The sequence below is a fragment of the Scardinius erythrophthalmus genome, assembly GCF_964197995.2.
Source record: "Scardinius erythrophthalmus genome assembly, chromosome: 9".
Lineage (NCBI taxonomy): Eukaryota > Metazoa > Chordata > Actinopteri > Cypriniformes > Leuciscidae > Scardinius > Scardinius erythrophthalmus.
Window position 1 is genome coordinate 20,943,280 of NC_138229.1, and position 24,358 is coordinate 20,967,637.

Below are 24,358 nucleotides of genomic sequence, written 5' to 3' on the forward strand. Positions count from 1 at the left end.
GCCTGACCCTTTGAACTGGGCATGTAGTATTAGCTATGAATCAGTATTTAAATGTGAAATGCTGTGAAGTGTATTCTCTGAATTTACGTTTTGTTCTTTGGACAACAGAAATCTCCCTATATTTACTTTTTAAGAATAGTCATCATAAAAAATAAAAATAAATAAATTGTAACAGGTCTTCGTGCTTCTTTTCATTGTTGTATTTATTACATGGATCAGAATAGATTTTTGTAAACAAACGAAAACAGAATACTATTCGACTTTGTTGTCCCAACCTTTATTGCAGCACTCAAACAAAACATTTACAGTTGTTTACAGATTTGTGTCACCCAAAACTCCCTATATTTTCAATGCCTCAATAACTTAAAATGAGTTAGCCTATACAGCAGGATTTCATGTAAACCTCTGAATAGAAAGCCTTGAGTAAACATCTGTTTGTATGTGGATTTCAATAAAATAAAAAAATACCCCTTATACAAATGGTGTTATTGCTGGTCGTGAGGTGTCTGTCCCTTAGAGCACAACCCATACTAAAGCTGCTATACCCAACCTTTCACATATGGCTTTGAGAAGTTAACACTTTTGTAGAATTAATTCAATTTGACTATAAAGTGTCAAATTCTAAATAAAATAATTCCTTAAAAATCCTAAACAAGAAATTAATACCACTTTAAAAATTCACATTGACTTCAAAAGTGTTAGGGGTCAAAAACACCCTCTAGTTTTGTAGAAAGAAGAAAACCCTAAAAACTACATTGCAGCCATATGTTATGAAACCATCGAAGAGATCTGCAGCATTTCCTAAAGTCTAGCACAAAAACAACATCTATTCTGGCAGGCCCCATAAAACCACAGTGTAACACACAACATTACAATGAAAAAGAAAGAAAAAAGAAAAAAAAAATCCACAGTGAAACACTTCAGGAGCCAGAATTGGGTTTCCTTTAAAAGATCAAACCGGTTTTCAGTTTCTTAACCGTTTACTCTGCATCAGGGGTGAAAGCTACATTGTCTGATAAAAAACATGACAACATTAATAGTAAATAAAAACATTTTTTGTCTTTCTGTGATATTAATGTGACAAAATACCATAGTCATCTTCCTTTCTGAATGTAGTACAACAAAACTGTATTGTTTCTATATTGTATTCTCACAGATGTGCCTGCAACAGTTGAAAGGGCCAGAATAAATGCACTGGGAATTCAATCCATAGGCAGTGCATTACATTTGACAAATTAATTAGCACATACGGACTTGTGATGTCTCACAAAAAGCACAAGGAAAAATCTTTACCCTGCTACAAAAATACAACATTTTGTAAAGTAGGTTGCTCCATATTTATGTGGGCATCCTTCACCAGTTATTACATCAGATGACAATCCCATTAAACAACACTGTTTCTCATACGCACACTGCACAGCAGCTGGAGTGTCTGCCTGAAATAGAGCTTGTCAAATCATGAGCCTATGAAGCAAGACTTACTGAAAAAGGCATGAGTATAAATAAAAAAGTTTGATGGGGAGCAGACATAAGCTTCTGAATTTAAAAATGTGAAATCTAAATATGAAGAAATGCAAAAACAAGTTCTCCACTCTCTGAGCTCTTAGCAAAACAGTTACAGTATTGAGGAAAATATCAACAGAGGTACTTAAATGTTGACCACACACTGAAAAACACATAGGAAAACACCATGAATACATACTAGTGAGAAAAATGGCTCAAATGATTGCTTCGCATAAAGTTAAACAAGATTTTTGAAATTGACACAAACATGCACATGCACGCCCATTCATACAAAGTTCACATAGCAATTATCTTGGTTAACCTGCCAGCATAAACTTGTCCTTGATATGCAACATTGGAAATGTAGACTCAATACATATTGGTAGTACAAAACCTAAGGGTAAAAAGAGCAAAAGATCAGTGCAGCTTTGCATAGTACCTTCACATAAAAGCAATTAGATTTAACGAAGAGAGACAATGATGACTGTGAAGATATCTGAGCTACAAAGCAACATGAAGGTGTTTGAACATACATAGGAAACCAAACTATCATCCATGATCATTAAGAAATGGCTACTTCACATCTATGTTAGAGGATAGGGAAAAAGCTTTGTCTGTAATTACAAAATAGGGATTAGAAAAGGGAAGGGGGGGGGGGTCAAACCACCAAACAAATGTTGACAAACATTCAAATAAATGTGTACTTGTACACAAGAGACTACATTATCAATTAACAAAAAGGCTTGTTTTAAAAAAGAAAAAGTCCAGGAAAATGAAAGGGTAATATAGTAGCATTCTCTTTTTTTTACTCCATGGTGGGAATCGGCAGCTGCACACTTCCAGTGGAATGCCATGTGGTGCTGGTCCTCTCCGCATCTTACACACTGCCTAATGTTTTATGTTTCTGTAAAACATGAAATGATTGACATTAAATACACTTAACCAGCTGAGGTTTTTAGTTGAAGCAAACACTATATTAGGCAGAGACAGTCCATTTGTACATATGTGAACTGGAGAAAACACCTTTTTGATAGAGCAGATAATGAATAAATTACACAGAATTGTTATATACATAAAAACCAGAGTTAAAGAAATTGTCCTTAATCAGATAACATTTTCACCCATTATGAAAAGGAATATAAATGGCAAAACTGTATTACCTGTGGGCTCTAATTCAAGTTGTTCTTCTGTTTGGTTAATATCCTCTGTTAATAAAGAAGCAAGGAAATAGAATTGTGTTAGACATTAAGCATTGAATGTATGATTCTAAAAATTTCTGTACAGATTTTCCACATTAGAAAGTCTTCCAATTCTTTATATATTTTTTATAAACATAAAATTAAATTGCCAACCTGCAAAGTCTTCCTCAGTCTGCTCTTCCTCAGAAGCTGCATCCTCTGTAACAAGACAGGCACATTTCACAACAAAGCAAACAAAGAACTGCTCATCTGTTCAGTGTAAATTCTATACATTTGTCCACTTCCTCTTTTGTCTCCGATTGTGCAGTATCTGCTGTTAACAGATGTTTGCATCCACATGAATGTACTATTTTAATAAGACATTTAGTGTATTATTGCTTGTTGCTGCATAATCGCCACCAGAGTGAACTTGCAAAAACAAAAAAACGTACCCTCTTCTTCCATATTCTCTTCCTCAAGCTTGGTTTCCTCCATTATGGAGTCTTCTACTTCCTCATCTTCCTGAACTGTCTCATCTGTTTCCTCAATAAGTTCCTCTTCTGTTACAGTCTCTTCTACAGGGACAGACTCATCAACTGTCTCTTCAGATGTTTCTACTTCTTCCACTTGCTCTTCTATTTCAGGTTCCTCCACAGCTTCTTCTATTGGTTCAAGCTCCTCCACAGCTTCTTCTACTGGCTCAAGCTCCTCAACAGCTTCTTCTACTGGCTCCAGCTCCTCAACAGCTTCTTCTACTGGCTCAAGCTCCTCCACAGCTTCTTCTACTGGCTCAAGCTCCTCCACAGCTTTTTCTACTGGCTCCAGCTCCTCAACAGCTTCTTCTACTGGCTCCAGCTCCTCAACAGCTTCTTCTACTGGCTCAAGCTCCTCCACAGCTTTTTCTACTGGCTCCAGCTCCTCAACAGCTTCTTCTACTGGCTCAAGCTCCTCCACAGCTTTTTCTACTGGCTCCAGCTCCTCAACAGCTTCTTCTACTGGCTCAAGCTCCTCCACAGGTTCTTCTACTGGCTCAAGCTCGTCCGCAGATTCTTTTACTTGTACAAGCTCCTCAACAGGTTCTTCTACCGGTACAAGCTCCTCAACAGGTTCTTCTACTGGTGCATTCTCTTCTACTACTTCTATTGCTTCTTCCACCGGTGCAACCTCTTCAACTACCTCCTCCTCCTCCTCCTCCTCCTCCTCCTCCTCCTCTGGAGTATCTTTGTCTACTACTTCTATTGTCTCTTCAACTGATGAATCTTCTTCCACTGGAGCAGCTTCCTCAACTGGTATGACCTCTTCCTCTGTTGCAAGCTCTTCCATTGCCTCCTCAAAAGCCTCTTCCTCAACTGAAACAGTGTCTGTATCCTCTGGTACTTCCTCCACAACTTCAGGTTCTTCCTCAGGAACTTCTTGCTCTTCTTCAACCTCTGGTTCCTCCTCAGCTACTTCCTCTTCTGCAGCAGTGGGCTCTTCGTCTACTGTCAGAGGTTCTTCCTCAGCAACTGGCTCCTCCTCCACAGTTTCTGGTTCTGCAAGGGAAAATAAGGTAACACTTTATTTGACACTGTCCGTGTTACACATGTAGTTACTGTAGCAATAACTATAAAATATACATAATTACATGCAACTAACTCTAAACCAAACCCTAATCCTACCCTATAGTACGTACATGTAGTTAAGTATTATTACTCAGTACTAAATGTATAATTACACTGTAACACAGAAAACTTTAAAATAAAGTGTAACCAAAAATAATTATAATAAAATCTAATATACTATGCTCCTACTGTGCCAATATATTTCATACATTATCCAATTCAGAGGTTAGGTAAATTTATGCCAAGATATTTTTTTAGTAAACACTATATGGCATGCATACACCTATAAAATCACAATACTTGTGAGTCAAAAAATACCAACAATTACAGACTGTAACGTCAAAAGGACATCCTAAAAACTGTACCTGGTGGCGGCTGAGCTGCTTCTTCAACTTTAACAGCTTGGATCTCTTCCTCCACAATAGAGTCTGGAGCTAATTTGGGGAAAAAATTTTTTTTACAGTTTAGCTTGTTTTTTTATTAGTTTTTATTTATTGTTAAAAGCCTTTGTTTATCCATCATAAAGGTGCTTGTGCAATAATGCTTTACTAAGATCAATCATGCATGTCTGCTATTCATAAGTCAATGTGATTACGCTCATGTCATGTTACACAAGAGCTTGTTGTGGTATGTGGCAAGACTAGTTTATAACTGGTGGGTATTTCAGGTGACCATCAAAATATTTTCTATATAGTACACAAGTGGTGCATATCCATAATAGTACACAGTCCTTGTGTACACAGAGTTAATGTTTAATCCATACGCAAGATAAAGTTAATTCCCCTGCAGTCAAACAAGTGTTTTCTTTCATATACTTTTAATTATATTTTATTTATATATATATATATATATATATATATATATATATATATATATATATATATATATATATATATATATATATATATATATATATATATATATATATATATATATATATATATATATATATATATATATATAAAAAAAAACACTGAATTTCATTGGCAGGCAATCATTACATTTCATCTTGTAATAATGGCAGTAACTTGCATATTTTCATTGCAATTTTCATCACAATGTCTATTAGGATTATAAAATCCTACATCTAATTTTAGATATTTCTAAAATATTTCTATGATCTATACATCAATAAATTGTCACTGCACCCTTATTTACTGCTTAAAACTCTTGTGTGTGATTCTACTTTACCTTCTTCCACAGGTTCAGCAGAGGTTGCCTTAACCGGTTCACTGTTCTCAATGGTGGGCTTCTCTTTCAGTCCTGAGGATTTTACATGTGGATGTGCACATGAGGCAAGTGTAAAATATAAATCACATAAAACAAGCATATTGACTCTAATCTATGAAGTGCATTAAATAACCTTTAAATGCCATTTGGTTTACTTTTGCACTAGAGATTTGAGTTTTACAGGTATGTATTTAACTTTTACAGACACAAAGGGATGTGTTTGAGATTTTAAAAACAGACAAAAAGGGAAACAGAGGAGAGGAAAAAGGAATATTTATAGAAATGTTTATAGATAGTATTAAGGGACAGACAAGCATTCTTGTGGAGGAAAAAAGTCCCATTTCAATACTGTGCAACTGTTTGTTCTTATAGCAATCAACACTGAAAAGAAAACTCGAAACACCGAAAAAGCAAATCAGGATACTCATATATTTTATTGATATCACAATAATTTTCTCTTAGTTAAGTAATGGAACTCATTTTATTTATTATAAATGAACAAAATCAGAAAAACACCAATGTCGAAATCTCACACTAGCTAGTATTTCATAAGAATAAACCAAAAATCCTACCCTCAAACAAAAACATTAAGGGAAATAAAAGAAATCCCACCTGTTCTTCCACTCAGCATATAGCACCTTGTTCTGATTCTGCTTCTTCTAATCTCAATGTTATGATTAACATCACTGATCATAGAGACAAAAGGTCTTGCCTTCGGCCTATAAGGGGTGGTCTCTGAAAACTGCTCATAACGGACTGAGGTCAAGTTCAGCCAGATGTTAACACAATGTACACAAAAGACAACATGTTCTGACATTTAATGCCTTACATTTTCTTTTTAGCTGCAGCCTTCTTGGATTCTTTGCCTTTTGCATCTTTCTCAACCTTTTTAACGTCATAATCAACAGGTTTCTCATGGGTTTTCTCTTCAAATTCTGGCTTTTCTTTCACCTCATCTTTTTCCACCTTAGTCTTCTTTGCTTCATCACTTTCTGCCAGTTTCTCTCTTTCCTCCTTCTCCTTTCTAATTCTTTCCATGGCCTTTTCAACATCCTCTTTCTCTATTCTCTCCCCTTCCTCTTTCAGTCGAGCCTCAGCCCTCTCCCAAGCTTTGGCTTCGGATTCCTCTCTGATGCGGTTCAAGGTCCTCTCTTCCTCCTCTTTGGCTAGGATGTTCCTCACTTCTGCCAGTGCCAATTTAGCTATTTTCCTGGCTTCCACTCTTTCATGGATGATGGTGAGTTGCTGTTTCAGAGCTTCCCTTAGCTTCAAACCAACATCTTTGGCATGGGAAAGCTCTGGGGAGAAACTTTGTTTGATGACGTAATCACTGTAACTGAATTTCTAACACTACTCACGCCAAAACGCAATTATTTGGAAAGATGCAAATCATTTCACATCAGAACTCCATTAGTATGTTAGAATATCCTCTACACTCAACCGATTTAACTAAAAGGCCTCCCAATTGTCCAACACAATATTCAAAGGCCAGCCATTTAGGCCAAAGTAGTTCTGCTGTAATTGATATTTTTAAATGAATTATTTTGATTGCAAGTTTCAAGAACTGCATGTTTTTCAATAAATGGTTGTTTATGGAAAACAAAAATCATTACATTTTTATGAAGTTATATTTTAAATATATAAATAAAAACAAACCTAATTTACATAATTTAAGTCATCCAGTGGCCCCCTTGGAAGTTTGCTTCCCAGATGAGAGTCACTGCTCTACACATTACGCTAGAAGATGATGTAGTTAGGATACGTTTATGACAAGTCCACAGTTCCTTAATATTATTTGCAAAGCCTGGAAAATGCCATTGTTCATGCAGGCTCATAAATGTCAACTACAAGAGGTCTTATTGTTAAACACTCCTTGTTTAAAGAGAAAAATAATATATAGCTTAAAAAATTTGATGTGAGCTCAGTCATGCAAACAAACAAGTCGATCAAGTAAACTCCCAAAACCACACAAGGGACTTGTCTGCTGCATGCACAGATCAATTGAGCAAAATACCTCCTTTTCTCCTGGAAACAGCTTTAGAATTTTCATCTAGTGCAAATGAGACAGTGCAAATTTAGGTCAGTGACTGCTACTACAACTCGTACATTTTTGTGTTACAAAACACTGCATGATGACTTATGTAATGGTTGTGGATGCATACTTTTAAATATTGCTGAGAGAAAAGAAAATCTTTGTAAATAGTACGCTTATGCTATTGAGACAAACACCTTACAATGTGCATCACCCAACTGAAATCTGCAAGTAGTGGCTATTTGAACAACATTTGAGAATACCCAATCTTATTAACAAATAAAAAGCCAAACAAAAGGAAAAATATGGCAACAATGGCAAAATAATTAAACCGAAGGATCTGAATAGCTGATTTCCGAAAATAAACACTAAAACTGTACTTGAAATGTTTGAAGGTATAATTACTTAAGTGGGAATGAAGGAAATAGTACTAACTGTATCCCTCAATCTAAACCTAATTCTACACACTTAATTCTCTTAGAATACACTTCCAGACACAAAAACAGCCGTTTTGTAAATAAATCCTGATATGTACGCCGTAAATGTACTTTTTGTGCAAGTACTATTTAAGTTATTAACACTCATAGCCCTCTCAATTCCCACCTAGTAATACAGAAGCCGTACATAAACACTGTATTACTTATCAGGCACACTATTTCAGGTGCTTTAGATTGGCAGGTAGGAACTGATTGTTGACGGTTACAGTACTCTGGGGTTCAGGTGATGTCTCCTACACAAGGACCTTGAACTAGTTCTTGTCTAGAGCAACTGATGAAATTAATTAATGTGCAATCTCTTTGTTAGGCAAGTAATAAGTCTGTACAGACCAGTGGTTCCCAAACTAGGGTGCCTCTGAGTTTTAAAAGGGGGGCGTGGCAAGGCTAAGGTATAGTGTATAGTCAGAAAATTGGTTGAATAAATTATTTGCTTATTATGAAACTACTTGCCATATAAGTAAATTGAACACAAAACATTAATTTGACATTTTATTATCTCAAGATGACTCATAGTACCCGCTTGAGCAGTCGGTTATTGGTTGTAGTAGTTGTTATCATGGAATAACAGACCGCTATATGGCGTGATTAAAGAGTCCAAATTGAGTATTGAAGGGAGCCATGTAAAAATATAAATGAATGATACATGGTTCTGCACTAAGCATGGACAAGTTTGTGAATTGACTGCTAGTTCAAGGTAAACAAAGCAGACAATGAGTAGATTTCAAACATCAACTACCAAAACAACACATCTACACCAGACGCGAGCATCACAACATGACAAAATCAATTAGAACCGATTATAATCAGTGCATAATCTATATAATCTACACTGCATGTAGCATGACGTGACAAATTCCTGACTATAAACTGATGATCCGCTCGATTTCTGATGTACTCCAAGCACTTGTGCAACTTCAGACACAAAGGACAACTGGATTTGTAATGTTCAATTTGTTGTGTTGACAGCCTCAAGACAAGAAAGTATGACAAGGCATATCTCGTCCTGGATTCACCAATACAAGGACGGGTAATGAAGAGAGAACAAGTGTGTTGCGTGCCTCAAAATGTTTGCTTCTGACAGTATGAAGCCGAACAAGTTAAGACGCCACTTGTAGACTTCACATCACGAACAAAGAGAAGCCCGTTGAGGTTGAGAAGTCTAAGAGTGTCTTTATGTAGGTGCATGTAGGTGTACAGTATGTAGATGGGGCTTGAAAATATTTTGCTCTACAAAAGGGGGGCCCGGCTGGCAGAAAAAGTTTGGGAAACACTGGTATAGGCAATGGTAAAAGTTTCTTGTCTGAATTTAAAGGGTTAGTTCACCCAAAAATGATAATTCTGTCAGTAATTACTCTCCCTCATGTTGTTCCAACCCCATAAGACTTTCGTTAATTTTTGGAACACAAATTAAGATATTTTTGATAAAATCTGAGAGCTGGCTCACTCCTTCATAGGCTTCTATGTAATCAATATCTGCCATCCCAGGGAGTTAGCAAATACATCGTTAAAATAGTCCAAGTGACTACAGTGGCTCAACCTTAAGTTTATCAAGCGACGAGAATACTTTTTGTGTGCAAAAACAAAACAAAAATAACGACTTTATTCAACTATTCATTTTCATCTGTGTGGGCCTCTGAGTGAGTTCACGTAGTGTAACAGTGCAGCGCTTCTGAGTTATACGTCAGAACGTAGGCTCACTATTACGCTCCGATTTCATCAAAAATATCTTAATTTGTGTTCCGAAGATGAACGAAAGACTTACGGGATTGGAACAACATGAGGGTGAGTAATTACTGACAGAATTTTCATTTTTGGGTGAACTAACCCTTTAGCCCTTAGTATTGAGGTAATACTGCAAGAGGGGTGGGATAGAGATATATATATATATACACTTTATATCCAAGCCTATCAATATTCTCTACAGCTTTGATAAAAGGAGAGCAAAGGTAACTCGCATAAGAATAAAGAAACAACAACGTAACAACTTGACAATGTTATCTAAAATTGCCTATTTTGAAGTACCAAAAAGGTTAAAGGAAATACAAAACCAAAAAGGTTAAAGGAAACACAAAACACAAAATGAGTTGCTGAGGATGCAAATCATCCAAAAATGCAATTGTGTAATTTAAAACGGCTCAAAATAAACCATTAACTGCCAAAAAAGAAAACCGATAATCAGATTATAAAACAAGAATGTGTCAAATGTACAGTGTTAAATTGCAAGACTCAAATAGAAATACATACTATTGTTCATGATATAAGGAACTGAGGCATGCAGCAAAGGTGATATGTTCATCTTTCAGCAATAAGGTCATATGCAAAAGGTAAGTAGTATATTAGTAGTTAAAAATAGCAGTTGCAAAAGAGCTGCAACAAAGAATAAACTACACAAGTTCAATATTTACAAAGGTGTTAGTGTTCATAATGACATCATCTTCTCAAGAGTTCACAGGTTCCAAAGTGACTGTTGGCAATCTTCCCAACAAAATATTTCTTCAAGTGTTAGGAACAGAATCAAGCCGTCAAGGGAGTAAATCCTCGTCTAATAAAGTGCTTCTGTCACAATTGCAGTAGAAAACACAACTATTGGTTTTGAAGGCCTAAAATAACGCATGTCTTTTGGCCCTGAACCCCTTCAGTCTGTGACGCGCCAGCAACATCTTCCGCTGCTGCCTCGGTTTCTTCATCCTCTAGCGTTTCAAAAGGACTCATAACGTCATAAAGGAAGGTGAAGAAACCTTGAAACCAATCAGTGCCCTCTTCTGCTAAAATATCGAGGACTTCCTCAAGTGAGTCTGAGTTTTCTTTGCTGCCATCTTTGGTCAGCCCTACGCAAATGGGAAAATAAGGAAAAAAGAGAAAGAGAGGGAAAGAAAGAACAGTGGGAGAGCAAGAAAACAGAGAGAGGGTGGAGGTGGTTTGGTTTGCAAGGTTTAGTAGATAAGGATTCAGTGCTATAAAAAAGTGGGTAAAGATGCTATTAAAAGCATATGAGGTAAAGGAGAAAAGGAACATGCATGCATGGGAAGTACCAATGAGGCAGTTTTTAATGAATGTAGGGCTCAGTTACTTGTGAAATCAGTTAAACTACCTGCAAAATGAGAAAATAATTCTTAATTTTCTCTCCTTATGATATGATGTAGCTGTTAAAACAATGTTGGCAAGCTGGTCTAATTCTCAAACTCATGCAATAAGGCAATAACCTCATCATCATGTGGTTTGAAAAAATGATTACAACAAAAGCATGAAAAAGTACCATGCACGTGAATTAGTCCCATTTAATTTGTCATTGCACAAAAGTGAACCAAAGTCAGTCATGCAAAACAATTGGGTAAGAATCTCATTGAAATCAGTGTACTTGCCTAGTAGTACTTTAGCGTCTTCCACATCAAAGTCCCCATCACCATCAGCATCATAGGACACAAGTTTACCTAGTAAAGTAAAGTGAATCTGATTTAGTCATTTGGCAAGCATTGCGAGTAATCCACTGTGCCATATATTTCTTAGTTTAAAGTATCCCAAAAGAAATATATTCTACACATTCTACAAAAATAATTGTGTAGAAATGGAAACTGCTTTATTACAACTTTCCTTGGCTAGTCATTCCATTAACATTAGCATTTATTATATACATTCAAATAGTTAAAACACACATATTGTTCAAAACCCCCCCAAAAGTTAACAATATTGCATGTTTATAGACATACATTTATATATTAAATGTATTCAGGTATGAAAAAATGACACTAAAAATTAAATGACCCTTTCATTCCCCTACATTGAAATTGAAGATGATAGATTATGTCAAAGAAATGAAGTTTATGGTGGTGATTATCTCTGGTTCAGATGTCATACCTTGTAATACCTCTGAAAGATTATAGCGAAAGTCCTTTGCTTTGGCTGCATGCAAATTAAGGCCAGATACAAAAAGCATTAATGTAATAAGAGGATTTTTAATACTACAATCAATTCACAAAGTCTGAAAAAAAAGAGAAACCAAAGACTCACCAATTACACCTTGATAGTCAACAAGGTCAAAATACACCACAGCTACAGAGGTCCAGACACCCAGGAGGGCCAAAACCATGAACCAGGTGAAGAACGAGGTTCCTCCTCCAACCTCTGCCTTCTTCCCATTCTTATGCGCCAGCTGCGGCTTGGCCTCTGAAGGACAAAAAAAAAAAAAGGCAGATTATACACAATGTCAAGATGAAATAAATAAAAAGAAAAGTACCAACTGATTCATTAAACAAATTCAATGCAGCACAGCAAAACCCTCTACACGTATGAATGAGGAATACATGCTCAAAATTGAACCATGCCTTTAAAAGCAAGATTAGTCCTTTAGTATTACTGCACACATAAGCATTTTCACTCAATGCCACTAGGTTGATTCAATATACATGTAACATTAGCTTTGAAGCTAAAAATCTATTGTAGACCAATCAATTCTTTCTATATTTAAATGCATGTAGAAGATTCAAGGGATATCCGATTCAGGTGAAAGATTCCCTAAAAGACGTTTAAATATTCCATTTGAAATCTATGGTAATCACAAGGTGACAAAAGTCTAAAAGAGTGCAGTTATTCTGAGGTCTGTTGACACTCCTCATGGAACCGTGGTATAAATACATCTGCATTCAGAGCTCTAGTGGGAAGAATGAACAGGTGTTTTGTCCGCTACGTTCTGCTAGGTCAAACCACACGTGTTCATATACACTACAAACATTAGTAACAGACATACAGAGAGAAATAACAACACTAAAGTGTTACAACAAAGAAATTCTCTTTTTACATGTTGTACAAGGTATCATATATATACGAACTTCACAAGAACATTTTATAACAAAGCATTTGAAAGCACTCCTGCAATCTCCAAAAAAAACAACAACAAAAAAAACATCAAATTTGTACCGCTCATATACACACAAAATACAAATTTAACAAAAAATTAAGTAGCCTATTATGAATAAATTATTTTTCAAATATTACAGCTTCCTCTCACACCCGTGTGATTCATTAAATGTCATCTCTTGTCATAAAAGCTTATTCCAAAAACATACAAATACTAATACCGGTTTCTGCGTTCACCACCTTGACCTCTGCATTCGGCTCCCCCATCCCTCCAGGCAAAGTGGGGAAGAAGAGAGCGTCCTCACCCAAATCCTACCCCGGACCCCTGTACAACAACAGGTCTTCTGCCTTTTTGTTCCTGGTGAATTGAGCCGGAACTTAATATGGAACTCGACCAGCAAATGGATTATTTTTAGAACAGTCCGCTTGAAAGCCAGAACATCTCAAGCACTCATAGGAAAGGGTAGAGGCAAATCCCACTCCATCCTGCTGTTCTTAGTCACATATGAAAGCTGAAACAGCTGATTGGTCACCCAAATCACTATACTTAACAAAAGAGCAATGCAGAATGGAGGATAAAATGCTTGGTCACATACATGCGTTTTAACGACATGCAAATCAAACTTTGGAAGGCTTTTTCAGGCCTCCAGGCAGAGGAGCATGTAAATCTGAGGCCTACTCAGTGACTATTTATCTTCCATACAAGGACCGGTCTCCCGAGTTTCTTGATGAAATAATAAACATGTTAGCGGTGGCTTCTGCTTGGATTATTTTGTCAAAAATAAACCAGCCATATGTTAGCACAATTTCTCTAAAAAAAGTGTCTCAAAAGAAAAATAAGGTTTCAGATACACTTCTTGTTAAAAAGGTAGCAGCAAGGTTGCATTTATTTAAACAAAAACTGTAAAACAGTAATATTGCCGATTATTACAACAACTTCAAATATTTTTTTCCATGTTAATAATAATAATTCCATAATAACTTTTGTGCAAAAAATATTTTCTTAGGATTCTTTACGGAATAGAAAGTTCCAAAAGAAAATCTTAATGACCCCAAACATTTTGAACAGCAGTGTACTTTTCATGTGCATTTAATACAAATCAAACCCCCAAAACTTTTAAGTGAAAACTGCATGAAGAGTATTCGAATCTTTCTGACAGATCAAAGTTGCGTGCAATGTTTGGAAATAACAAGACACGCCCCTATAGACAAACACGCTCGGTTCAACTCGTCACTAAATCTACAGGTAGTCGAATGGCTGCCGTTGTGTCCTAATCAACATCTTCCCCTCCCCCATTTAAACCTGCTATGTAAAACAGTGCTTCAAACCATTTTTTAACTCATGCACTGTTTTTGCCGTATCCGTACAAAATGTTCATTGTCCAGCTTACATAATACTGTAGTGGTAAGTGTGCCTTGAAATACCTTCTCTTCTTGATTTGTACCTACACACCCTACTGCTTAAAGCAAGAGTTTGTGTCTGGTCACAGGAACAAACACTGGACATTAACCCCTTATGAGATCTTATCAGCAGCATACACCCCCGATTGGAATCTTGAATGACCAGCAAACCTCCCCCTTCTTTAGATCATACTGGTTTGAAAGTCCAGTGGGTTGTCCTGATGTCACAACAGGAGTTAAATATGTCAGATTATTCAAGACATTAAATTATTAGAATATTTTGTATGCTTTTATAAAGTGTTAAATATTATTGTCATTCATAAGAATATCAGGACTGAACCGTGTTACTTGTTAAATTACACACAAGTGTATTATCAAACTTTGCATGAAACAGAAAATTGAACATTGTGAGATAAACACTGCATTTAACAAAAGCAAATAACACATTTACTGCACAAACCATGTATGACAGAATTGTATTAGATTCAATGCTCTTGAAAAACAACATGCAAGGTTATTTGAACAGAACTTTGGAATCAATAAAGAAATGCTTGAGAAAAAAAAAATTAAGTGCAAGCACATCATGGTGGACTGTCATTTCTTTACCATTTCTTTGGAAGTCCGCAAGTTATTCTGTGGTGCTGAAAAGATCCCTGAAAGGAATGATTTCGACATTTGATAAAAGAGGGCATGGCACCACTTTACGAACAGCTAAGTTCACTTTGATGAATTTGCTTTGCAATCTAACTTTGCTATAAATGCAGCATTTAAATAGGTGCTGGCCGGCTCTAGACTAAATAAATATCATTACAGGAAAAGCTCACCATAATGGATAAAACCCAATCTATTTTACAGATTTCATATAAGAATAGGCATTCTTATGGCACATAAGCAATTGAGGCTCTAGTGACACCAACATTTTAAATAAAAGACATGTAAAAGAGAGAGAGAGAGAGAGAGAGAGAGAGAGAGAGAGAGAGAGAGAGAGAGAGAGAGAGAGAGAGAGAGACATTAAGCTTTTCCATGAACAAAACTGCCTTTACCAAGAACAGTAGCTAATAAACAAAAAGAATGTGCACAGTGGCCCGAAAAAAAAAACAGGATAATGCACACAATACCAAATAGCCTAATGCAAAAAATGTGTATGACTGAGAACAATTCTACAGTATAACTGCATGCATTGGAGTTTGGAGATCTATCTATTATCAAGTTTTTGGGGAAACATTTTACACAGCTTTTCGTTCAACTTAACCTTTTTTACAGTGTAATGATCTATACGGCGAAATCTATACACAAGTGTCCAAACTGTATGGGTTCATGTACCTTCAAAAGTCCAAAAGTTAACAAATCTACCACTCTTACATAACCACGCAGTTACTAAAGTCAATAATAGTAGCTAACGTTAGATAGCTAACCCAACACCCGGAGAGTGGGGTCCCGCAATGTGGCAGACTTTCTTTTCACAGGGTCTGTGGTGACATGGGACCCTAGAGGCCACGTGTAACCCCTCCCACGCTCTCCCAATATTGACACGTGAGCATTTAAGAGTTCGCACTGGGGCAACTCTGACTCCAACGATGAGCAAATATTTATATGAAAATATAGGTCATTCGCTGCTGTTGGAATTAGCAAAACAGTACAATAAACTAGGCCTTTTGGGTCTCGTGTAAATGAGACCAAAAAGCATGCAGAAGTTCTGCAACCACTTCCTCCCATTTTCCAAGTGCACAGACATGATCGGGGTGGGTGATTTAATACACGCCACTCACTCCGACTGAAAAGTTCTTACTCGCTGCGACGATTAATGAACTATTTGCGATTACAGCGTAACACAACTAATGTAGTTTATATAGCACAACTGTAGTCGACACAATGCACTGTGTATATTCTTATTTTTTGACCTGTTGTATCTTTTTGTTGTGTCTCTTTGTGGCTGATAATCCATAACCAGTGCATTTAATATTACATAAACAAAATCAATGTTGCCGCCTGATTAACTATCAGGCCTTCGCAGAAATGCACATATTTTCGACGGAGAAAAATGTAAACATACATACCTTTTTTAACTGTTCCTTTTGGATTTCTCTTAGCCATTGCAAGTGGTAGTTCTTCGACGTTTCTTACTCTACAAAACGAATTGACTGTAATTCCAGTCTCAGTTCTGGTACTGATGCCCTGCAAAATCAAATCCCTATGCCTTCAGACACTGAGGCCCAGCGCAACCCGTCCCCTTTTTGAGCGACTGAGCGTTCGACCAATGCTGTTCAGACAAAGCCGCTGTGGGCGGGGAAAATAAAAATGTCATCCAATCGCCGAACAGTGGTCGGTGACTTATTCAATCGTGTGGATACCTGCGGGATACGACCGCCCAGTTCTTTCCTGTTTTTTTTTTCTACCAGCACTGGAACGTGGCAAGATGGAAGGTTGCACTTATCGCGAGATCCGATCCATGTTATTTACTGCTGTGAATGCAAAACAATTCACAACATTATTACAGTTCGCCTCGCTGCGTGTAACGGTCGAATGAATTCGTCGTATGATGTATGACATTGCACTTGAATAGGTTGTTATTTGCAAAATTACTGCAGTCTGGACTCTAGAAAATGAGTTCTGTTCAGCCTCCGATTTACTTGTAAACTTAGCTTGTAGAAAGAAGCACACGCTGAAGGAAACAAAGTTTAGTTTCTCAATTATACGAGCATTTTGTATTAAACTAACTTAATTAAACCGGATTTGTCCTTATAGTACTATATAGTGAGGGGGTGAAATTAACAACGTAAACTTTGTTCTTTTTTGCTTGGTACAAATTGTCCCATTGTTGCGCCCCACCCCCTTTCCGCTTACGTCCACCTCTTCCAAAATTGTAGTAGCACTAGTGTGTAACTTTACTCACATGAAGTTAAAACTTGTTGAAACTATAATTCGGTTATACACTCTGTTATTGCATTCACATAGGAGAATCTTAAACAATAATGTTTATTTTCTGATTACTTGGGGTTTGGACATGTTTTGATCGAAACAGGAATCTGTTTAATAGTAAGTGTAATACAAAAAATTGAAGTACCTTTTGCTTTTCAGATGTAATGATTGTAAAGATAAAATTCAGCTGAAACCCACAACCAGATATTATTGTACAATTGGGATATTTTTAAAGAATCACATACAATTAAAGAAAAAAAAGTGTATATATATATATATATATATACACACACACACACACACACACACACACATATTTGCATTAAATCATTTGTCAAAAGTTTTTGTCAAGACATGTGCTTGTTTGGCAGATCTGAGTTATTCTAACCTCTCAGACAATGCTGCCATACTACATGCATGTCAAACATAGTAACTGAAAGATAAGAAAGAAGGATTAACTTTGACTTAATTAAATCAATGTAAATTCAAAATCTATTTTGATCCTTTTCAAACAACCATTACCACTTAAGAAGTGATGAAACACTTGAAGATTAATCTGTCCCACATGCATGATTTCTAAACCAAAAAAGACAAGAACAGTCTAATATGGAAATTAGAGGCAGGATTAAATATGGCAAGTGTGCAAGACTAATTGTAACTCTAAGTCAATGCTCCAACGTAAAATATAAATATACTACAATACTCTTGCTGTGTGCATGAGATGTTCTGAGATACACGATGGGATAAAAGAGGTATGGGAACCATTTGGGCCTTTCCCACCATTTGGCATGTGTGAGAAAGTGTGATTTTCTTCACAGTGCAAATCCCCAGGATACTTTTGCCTATTCATTCTGAAGTGGTAGTTGTCCCCACATAATGTTTCACAGTAGGGCTTTGGATATTAATAGTTGGTAGTATGACATGTACAAAATTCACAAAACAATTGGAGGTATGACATTTTGTACAACATTTTGTATTGTGTATTTTTTACCACCAGAGAGCATATGATAATTGTCTAAAAATATACTTTCGATAGATTCAACACTATTCTTGAAAATTACTGTTTTAGATATGTACAGTTGAAAGTACCTCACATATGTTGTGCAAGTAATAACATTAAGTTTGTTGCAGCTTGTTGATGTTTTTCCCTTTGGAAACAACGCTTGGTACACCAACTGGAATAACATTGCGTTACAGCCCTTACACAATGACACCATGGTGATAGGGAGGGATTGTTATCTTAGTATCTCCTTCGTTCCCCCTGGAGACATTCCATTTTTATGTCCCTAACCATTACTAGACTACAAAACTATGGTTTTAAAATATTTCTTAGTGATATTCTTATTGTAACTGTTACTTATATAAATGATTATTGTTTAAATCTTACAATCTATATAGACAGGCAAGATAATGGAAGATAATAAGAATTTGGCAGGAATGTAGTACACAGCCTGGAGCCTCTTCATTCACCCAATTGGATTTGGCAGCTTAACAGTTGAAAACATCTTCACACAATGACATTTGCGATTGTCCAGTTCCCACGTTTATTTGAGTAGCACATTGTGTATTAATGTGTCTGTGTATATCTTTTTATCATTATGGTAATGTACATTAAAGTGGGAAAAAAATAATTAACAGTTGTAGTTGGATAACAATTGATGACAACACAATTAAATAATGAGCCACTAATGTAAAACAGTGATTTTCTTCTGTCATTAGATACACTGTCTGACAGGAAAGGTTCAATAAACAGAACAAGAGGTATATACATGGTTTCAGACATTCACATTTAAGGAAATCTGTAAACAAGAAGAGCTCCAGTAAGGTCATTCGTCTCTGGTTATATTTGTTTAAGAGTCGGAGCAAACTACTGTCTATGGGAGCAAAAGGCAATGGACCAAAGTGCCACTTTACAATCCCACTTATAAGTACATGCCCTCAGCTTTTTATTTATTTAAAATACAGCAAAGATTACTGAATGCTGCAGTTTACAATTACATTACAGATCATTTGACTCCATAAACACAGAGACTAATGTTTTGTAACATCCTGAGTTTTGTCTATTGTAATGAAAATAATACAATAAAAACAATGACAATTCACAAGTAAAAGAAACAAATGCACTTTGACATTTCAGTCTCATACAACATTGTACACTAGTTGTGTTATTTTAAAGATACTACAAAATCCTTCTTCTAAAAGCAACAAACATCTGAAATATAGTGCTATATTGTATCTTCAGAGGTACAGTATATCAAGCACTTGCAATGAATATCTGTGTGATATAGAATTCAATAAAATCACATTATCCAAATGTGATAACTGGGAATGTCACCTTTTCCAGTCTGGAATGAAAATAAAAGTAAAGAAAAAAAATCCTATTTAGTAAAAGATTACAATTACAATTTAGGTCAGCAATATTATCCTTAATTTCATAGAAAGTAAGTAACTTGCCACAGCAGAACACAAAGAGCACATGGTGAGAAGTACCTTCATTTTAATTAGTCAAAGGCGGATGACTGAGAAGCATCACCTCCACCGCCTGATTCTTGCGGGTTGCGCAAGTCTATAGAGAGCCTATAGAGATAATCTTCAGACTGCATGATGAACTCAGTCCACTCTTGGCACACTTCATCTATGCCTGGTCCGGTTCCTCCATACACAGGAGGGAGAATAGCCTTCGGAAAGTAACTGCAGAGACTTCGGACATATGAACAGCCATGCATATGAATCTATAAGGAAAGGCATCACCATAGATATTAAACTGATTAAAACGAATCCTCTTAAAATCCCATAGTCTACTTAAATGTTACTAACCCGTTGTTTGATTTTGTCTGGAAGAAATGGACGGATCATGGCAAAGACGGGACGGAAAAAAATAGGCTCGTTTATCAAATGGATGCCGCGTACTTTCAAAGGAAAGGAATCCTGCAAGACAGATTATTTGGTGGATTCATTTGAACTCACTCGATAATGTATTCATATATTTTTTTTTCATTTTTAAAATGAATATTAAAAAAGCTAGCTATAAGAGATATTATTTCTCCAGATATCCAACTGATAATTTCTTCACTAAAATATATAATCTTTCGTGAAAATGTTTAAATTTATACGTACCGTGAGTACAGAAGATATCTTTTTTGCCAGGGAAGGATTTATCTGCAGAGCATGAGCAAAGCACCAATCTTGGAGATCAAAAATCACTTTGAGTCCATTTTTTTGAGTCTCCCACTCTCGAACAATCAACTCTGACGTAATGAGGCTCACACGAAAAACCTCGTAAGCTGTAAATTCTTTGGGGTTCCACCGACCTGAAAACAGTGTTTGAAAATGTGTGATATTCCCCATTATATTGGCAGAAGTTTTTTATTTTATTTTATTTTTTATATTGTTTGTGTATGTACTTGCCAATCCGATAGATTAAAACTCGACCTCCAGCATCGTCTCGTGATCTCAAAACTCCATGGTAATTGTTTTGGAGAAGTCCTATGATGGATAATGGCCGTAGATCTGCAGTTATTTCTGGACATTCTTGTCTCCATTTATGATAGTTGATTAACAGCTGTTGAAAAACACAAGTTTTTTACTTTTAAGAAAATTATCAGGACAAAAGAAGCATTACTCATTACATTGATTATGGTTGGTTTGACATCGGAATGCAATGTCAGTCAGAAAAGAAAAAATGTGTGCATCAGTTATTGAACATACAGTCCCTACCTAGTCAGTATGGCTGAAATAACCTCAAAGTTACTTTCACTTAAACTAGAGTGTTTGTGGGCTAGATATTTACAGATGTTTACATTAAACAAATAATAAATAGACAAGAAAACATTGGCATAAATATGCTATAAGCTATAATGTACATAAATGAACTGGTGTATGAACACAATATAAATGGTTAAAGAAGAAGTTAAGATAACTAATAAATAAATAATAATAAACTTCAAAAGAAAAAAAAACCAACTATAAAAACTAAAATAGTGATGATACACTATAGGAATTGCATTATGCATTATTTTATTTTGCATAAATTCGGAAATTACATATATGAATGGGTGTAGGATACATGGGGGACGTGTAGGCCTACTTTTACCGCACTAGTACTTTTGTACTTTTAATCAAACGTAAATTCGCCCCCCACACTTTTGGGGGGGGCAACTATGTTCACATTAGGGATGCAAAATTACGAGTTAACGAGTATATATTGGAATTAATGGGAATAAAATGTAAATTTGCAAAACTGCAGGTTAACCTATAACTGGGGACTTAATTGTAGTTGAAAAAAAAAACATCTTGCCATATAATCTTGGTTAAAACAACCAGATTTAATGCTAATTTAGTCAAATTTCTACCCTGCTCATTCCTCTCTCACATGCACATACTGCAGGGCTATTGAGGCCACACCCCTGAATCTGATTTCATTTTACATTTGAAAATGGGGGGGGGGGGATTTTATTCAACATTCCTGTTTATTTGATGTTCAACAAAAAAAATTTATTAAAGAGTTCTACTCACAAATAAATAAATCAAAGTAAAAAAAAAAAAAAAATCAAAGGTCAAACAGCAACCTTCCTGTCTCTCTCTTGAAACCAACAAGGAAGTGTCTTAAACTGCAATTCATCGACTGGCCTCTAGACACAGGCTGCAAAAGAGAGTCAAATTATATTAAGCCTTAAAGTTCTGCATAATTAAGGGCGTGGCCACTTGAGTGACAGGTGGATTGCCGCTGCTGTCACTATTAGCCTTTTGTCTGCTGTCTGTTAGCTGTCACGTCACCTCAGCTAATCCCGCCTTTTTGCCAATTTTCGTTTATCCGGGAGTGACGCGTTGCAAGATGGCGACGGTCGGCTCCGCCCACTTAAGGCTTCAAAAATGCTCTTAAGAAACCCACAGGTGACGTCACAGACACTACGTCCATATTTTTTTACAGTCTATGGTTTGCATGCATGTCTGCTTATGACCAAACAAAATGTATATTTATGTTTGTATATGATACAATTTGCATAAATTACCTCAAAATTTCAATGAATTCTCGTAAAGTTTCAAAATTGGAATATTTCCAAAATTTCTCAGCTTAACCGGAAATTTTCCACCCCTTTGCAACCCTAGCTCACATAGAGTTTTTCAAGGGCCAATGTGAATAAATTATCTAGATTTAATTTCAAAGAGACAAGATAGTCTGTGCATGACCTGACATTTTATTCTTATTCAAAACGAGGCGATGTGAACATTATGAAGCGCTAAGTGACTTTGGCTAAACAAACTCATGTAATGTAGGTTTCCTTCATACTCAAAGCCAGAGTCCAAAATGGACTCATAGAGGTAATAACTTATGACATTCCAGGAAATCCCCAATATGGACAAAGGCGTCCAGCTATGGCTGTAGCAGAGTAAAAAGCAGAAAACGTTTGACTGATGAAACGTGCACGCAATAATCACACGACAATCAATGATTTATGTTTTTCAAGCCATCTCGGGGTATTTTTATAACAATAAAGTATATGAATAATAATGCAGTGCTATTGATATAGACGTTATTACAGTACAGAAGCTATAAAATATATTTTCTGTGATATATATATATATATATTTTTTACATCCATGATGACTTATGCACAAGTGTTTGTAGTACATAAACCAATCATAAAATTATCATTAGGACAATATAGGAATGGGGGGGGGGGTATTTGATGTATTAGCCAGTAAAAAGAATGAGAAGAAAAACTAAAGCCTGTCAATTAGATAGGTATTTGACATATCTGTCCCCTCACTTCTGAAGTGATGGCAATTTTACCCCAGCATACGAGTGTTGTGTAATATCAGCCCGGCGTAGCCTAAATGTTATTGCAAACCAAATCACGTCTCATCAACGGTGTTACTATCACTACAGAAAGCACGCGCGTCAGTTTACACATTAATCATTTGAGTTCAGTCAAAGTTTAGGGTGAAATAGTATTCCAAACCTTGAACGCCAGTGCCACATCAAAGTCTCTCGCCTGCAAAAAACGTATCAGAAATGTTTTCGACAAATCCAAGTGTCGAATGCTTTTTTCTGCTTCTGCTTTTTGCCTCAGCTCTGCCAAATACGGCGCAATCCGAACAGAATCGACAGGTAAATTATTTAATTCTTCGATGTTGTCAACTTCCTCAGACTTCATATTTGCGCGAGCCGATCGAGAGTCATTTTCTCCGAGCAGTGGTCTCACTTAAAAGGGGGCAGGGAATGAGCCCCTCACATCCCAATGAGAACTATAGCCTAATGTTTTTTTCACCTTTGTACATGTCAACTTTCGTCAAACATTGACCAAGCCAACTTTGCCGACTGAATTAAATCTCTCTCGTCCAAATAAACAGACTAGACTGACCTTATTCAAAACTGAGATCAATTGTTAACAACAACTTGTGTAGACCTACGGCGCAATTCATCCAGATGTTTAAGATGAAGTCAACATGAGTGTGAAATGAATTAATCATATTGCATACCACTATGAAAAAAAGTCCATTGAACTTAAACCCAAAATTCTCTAAAGAAACCCCAAAATGTAAAAGATAACAATGACCAAACAAATATTATAATTAATTTTTATACAGGAATTTAATTCCTGTTACAACTTTCCCTGGTTTGACATTTATTAACCCTTTCATGCATACATTTCAACCACAGTCAAGGTTTATTTCCTACATGTTTTTATTGCTCTAAGAGTATGAAAAACAAGATTTTAACTTCTTTTATTTTTCGAAGAGATTTTCAGTTGTCCACTTGAGTGGACAGAATGTGCTTTGGTTTTAACTGAAGAGATTCTGTATTAAACAATACAGTAATAACACAGCTCTGGGAACCCAACTCAGACTGTAGAAAATGCTCAAGTCGAGTACTATGCCGATTTACCTTTATTAGCTGATAATTCTGATTATGTTCAAAATGGACAAATTTCTACCGTAGCTCTCCTCTCTAAGAAAACCACAGACTGAAATCTACATTGATCAATTGATATTTTCAGACAGTGGAAAAGAACTAGCGATCAGGGGTTTTCAATCTCATCTGAAATTAGCAGTATTGGGGATAACGAATTACAAGTAACATGCATTACATAATCAGATTACTTTTTTGATTTCACAAGTAAAGTAACACACTACAATAAC

General features: G+C 36.1%; 2 protein-coding genes across 6 annotated transcripts; both read right to left on the bottom strand.

The window, feature by feature from the left end:
* Nucleotides 1–192: 192 nt before the first annotated feature.
* asph (aspartate beta-hydroxylase) lies at nt 193–16,536 on the bottom strand. Of its 4 annotated transcripts, none has more exons than XM_081375117.1 (10): nt 16,354–16,536; nt 12,050–12,205; nt 11,897–11,941; nt 11,404–11,472; nt 5,474–5,545; nt 4,648–4,716; nt 3,134–4,213; nt 2,856–2,900; nt 2,664–2,708; nt 193–2,407 (listed from the first exon to the last, which is right to left on the bottom strand). In XM_081375117.1, exons 1-10 carry the CDS (start codon nt 16,388–16,390, stop codon nt 2,400–2,402), a joined length of 1,626 nt encoding a protein of 541 aa, XP_081231243.1. In that variant the 5' UTR covers nt 16,391–16,536; the 3' UTR covers nt 193–2,399. The 4 variants fall into 4 exon arrangements, with proteins under 4 accessions (XP_081231243.1, XP_081231242.1, XP_081231245.1 ...); XM_081375116.1 differs by lacking the exon at nt 16,354–16,536 and adding an exon at nt 13,117–13,263; XM_081375119.1 differs by lacking the exon at nt 11,897–11,941.
* A 2,202-nt stretch (nt 16,537–18,738) lies between these two features.
* Nucleotides 18,739–23,431, bottom strand: ttpa (tocopherol (alpha) transfer protein). Of its 2 annotated transcripts, XM_081373880.1 has the most exons (6): nt 23,179–23,407; nt 20,624–20,777; nt 20,333–20,526; nt 20,033–20,143; nt 19,706–19,947; nt 18,741–19,560 (listed from the first exon to the last, which is right to left on the bottom strand). In XM_081373880.1, the coding sequence occupies exons 1-5, from the start codon at nt 23,371–23,373 to the stop codon at nt 19,717–19,719; spliced, it is 885 nt and encodes a 294-aa protein (XP_081230006.1). In that variant the 5' UTR covers nt 23,374–23,407; the 3' UTR covers nt 18,741–19,560; nt 19,706–19,716. The 2 variants fall into 2 exon arrangements, with proteins under 2 accessions (XP_081230005.1, XP_081230006.1); XM_081373879.1 differs by having other exon boundaries at nt 18,739–19,947; nt 23,179–23,431.
* Nucleotides 23,432–24,358: the final 927 nt, after the last annotated feature.

Bases quoted from the DNA above. Each gene is read 5' to 3' on its own strand.
- ttpa (XM_081373879.1), bottom strand. From the start codon at position 23,373: ATGAAGTCTGAGGAAGTTGACAACATCGAAGAATTAAATAATTTACCT. The intron at 20,527-20,623 runs GCAAGTACATAC...CACTGTTTTCAG, and splicing joins AGTTTTAATCTATCGGATTG to GTCGGTGGAACCCCAAAGAA. The intron at 19,948-20,032 runs GTTAGTAACATT...CTTTCCTTATAG, and splicing joins CAGACAAAATCAAACAACGG to ATTCATATGCATGGCTGTTC.
- asph (XM_081375116.1), bottom strand. From the start codon at position 13,162: ATGGGGGAGCCGAATGCAGAGGTCAAGGTGGTGAACGCAGAAACCG. The intron at 11,942-12,049 runs GTGAGTCTTTGG...ATTTGCATGCAG, and splicing joins TGACTATCAAGGTGTAATTG to CCAAAGCAAAGGACTTTCGC. The intron at 4,717-5,473 runs GTAAAGTAGAAT...TCCCCAAATTAG, and splicing joins TGCTGAACCTGTGGAAGAAG to CTCCAGACTCTATTGTGGAG.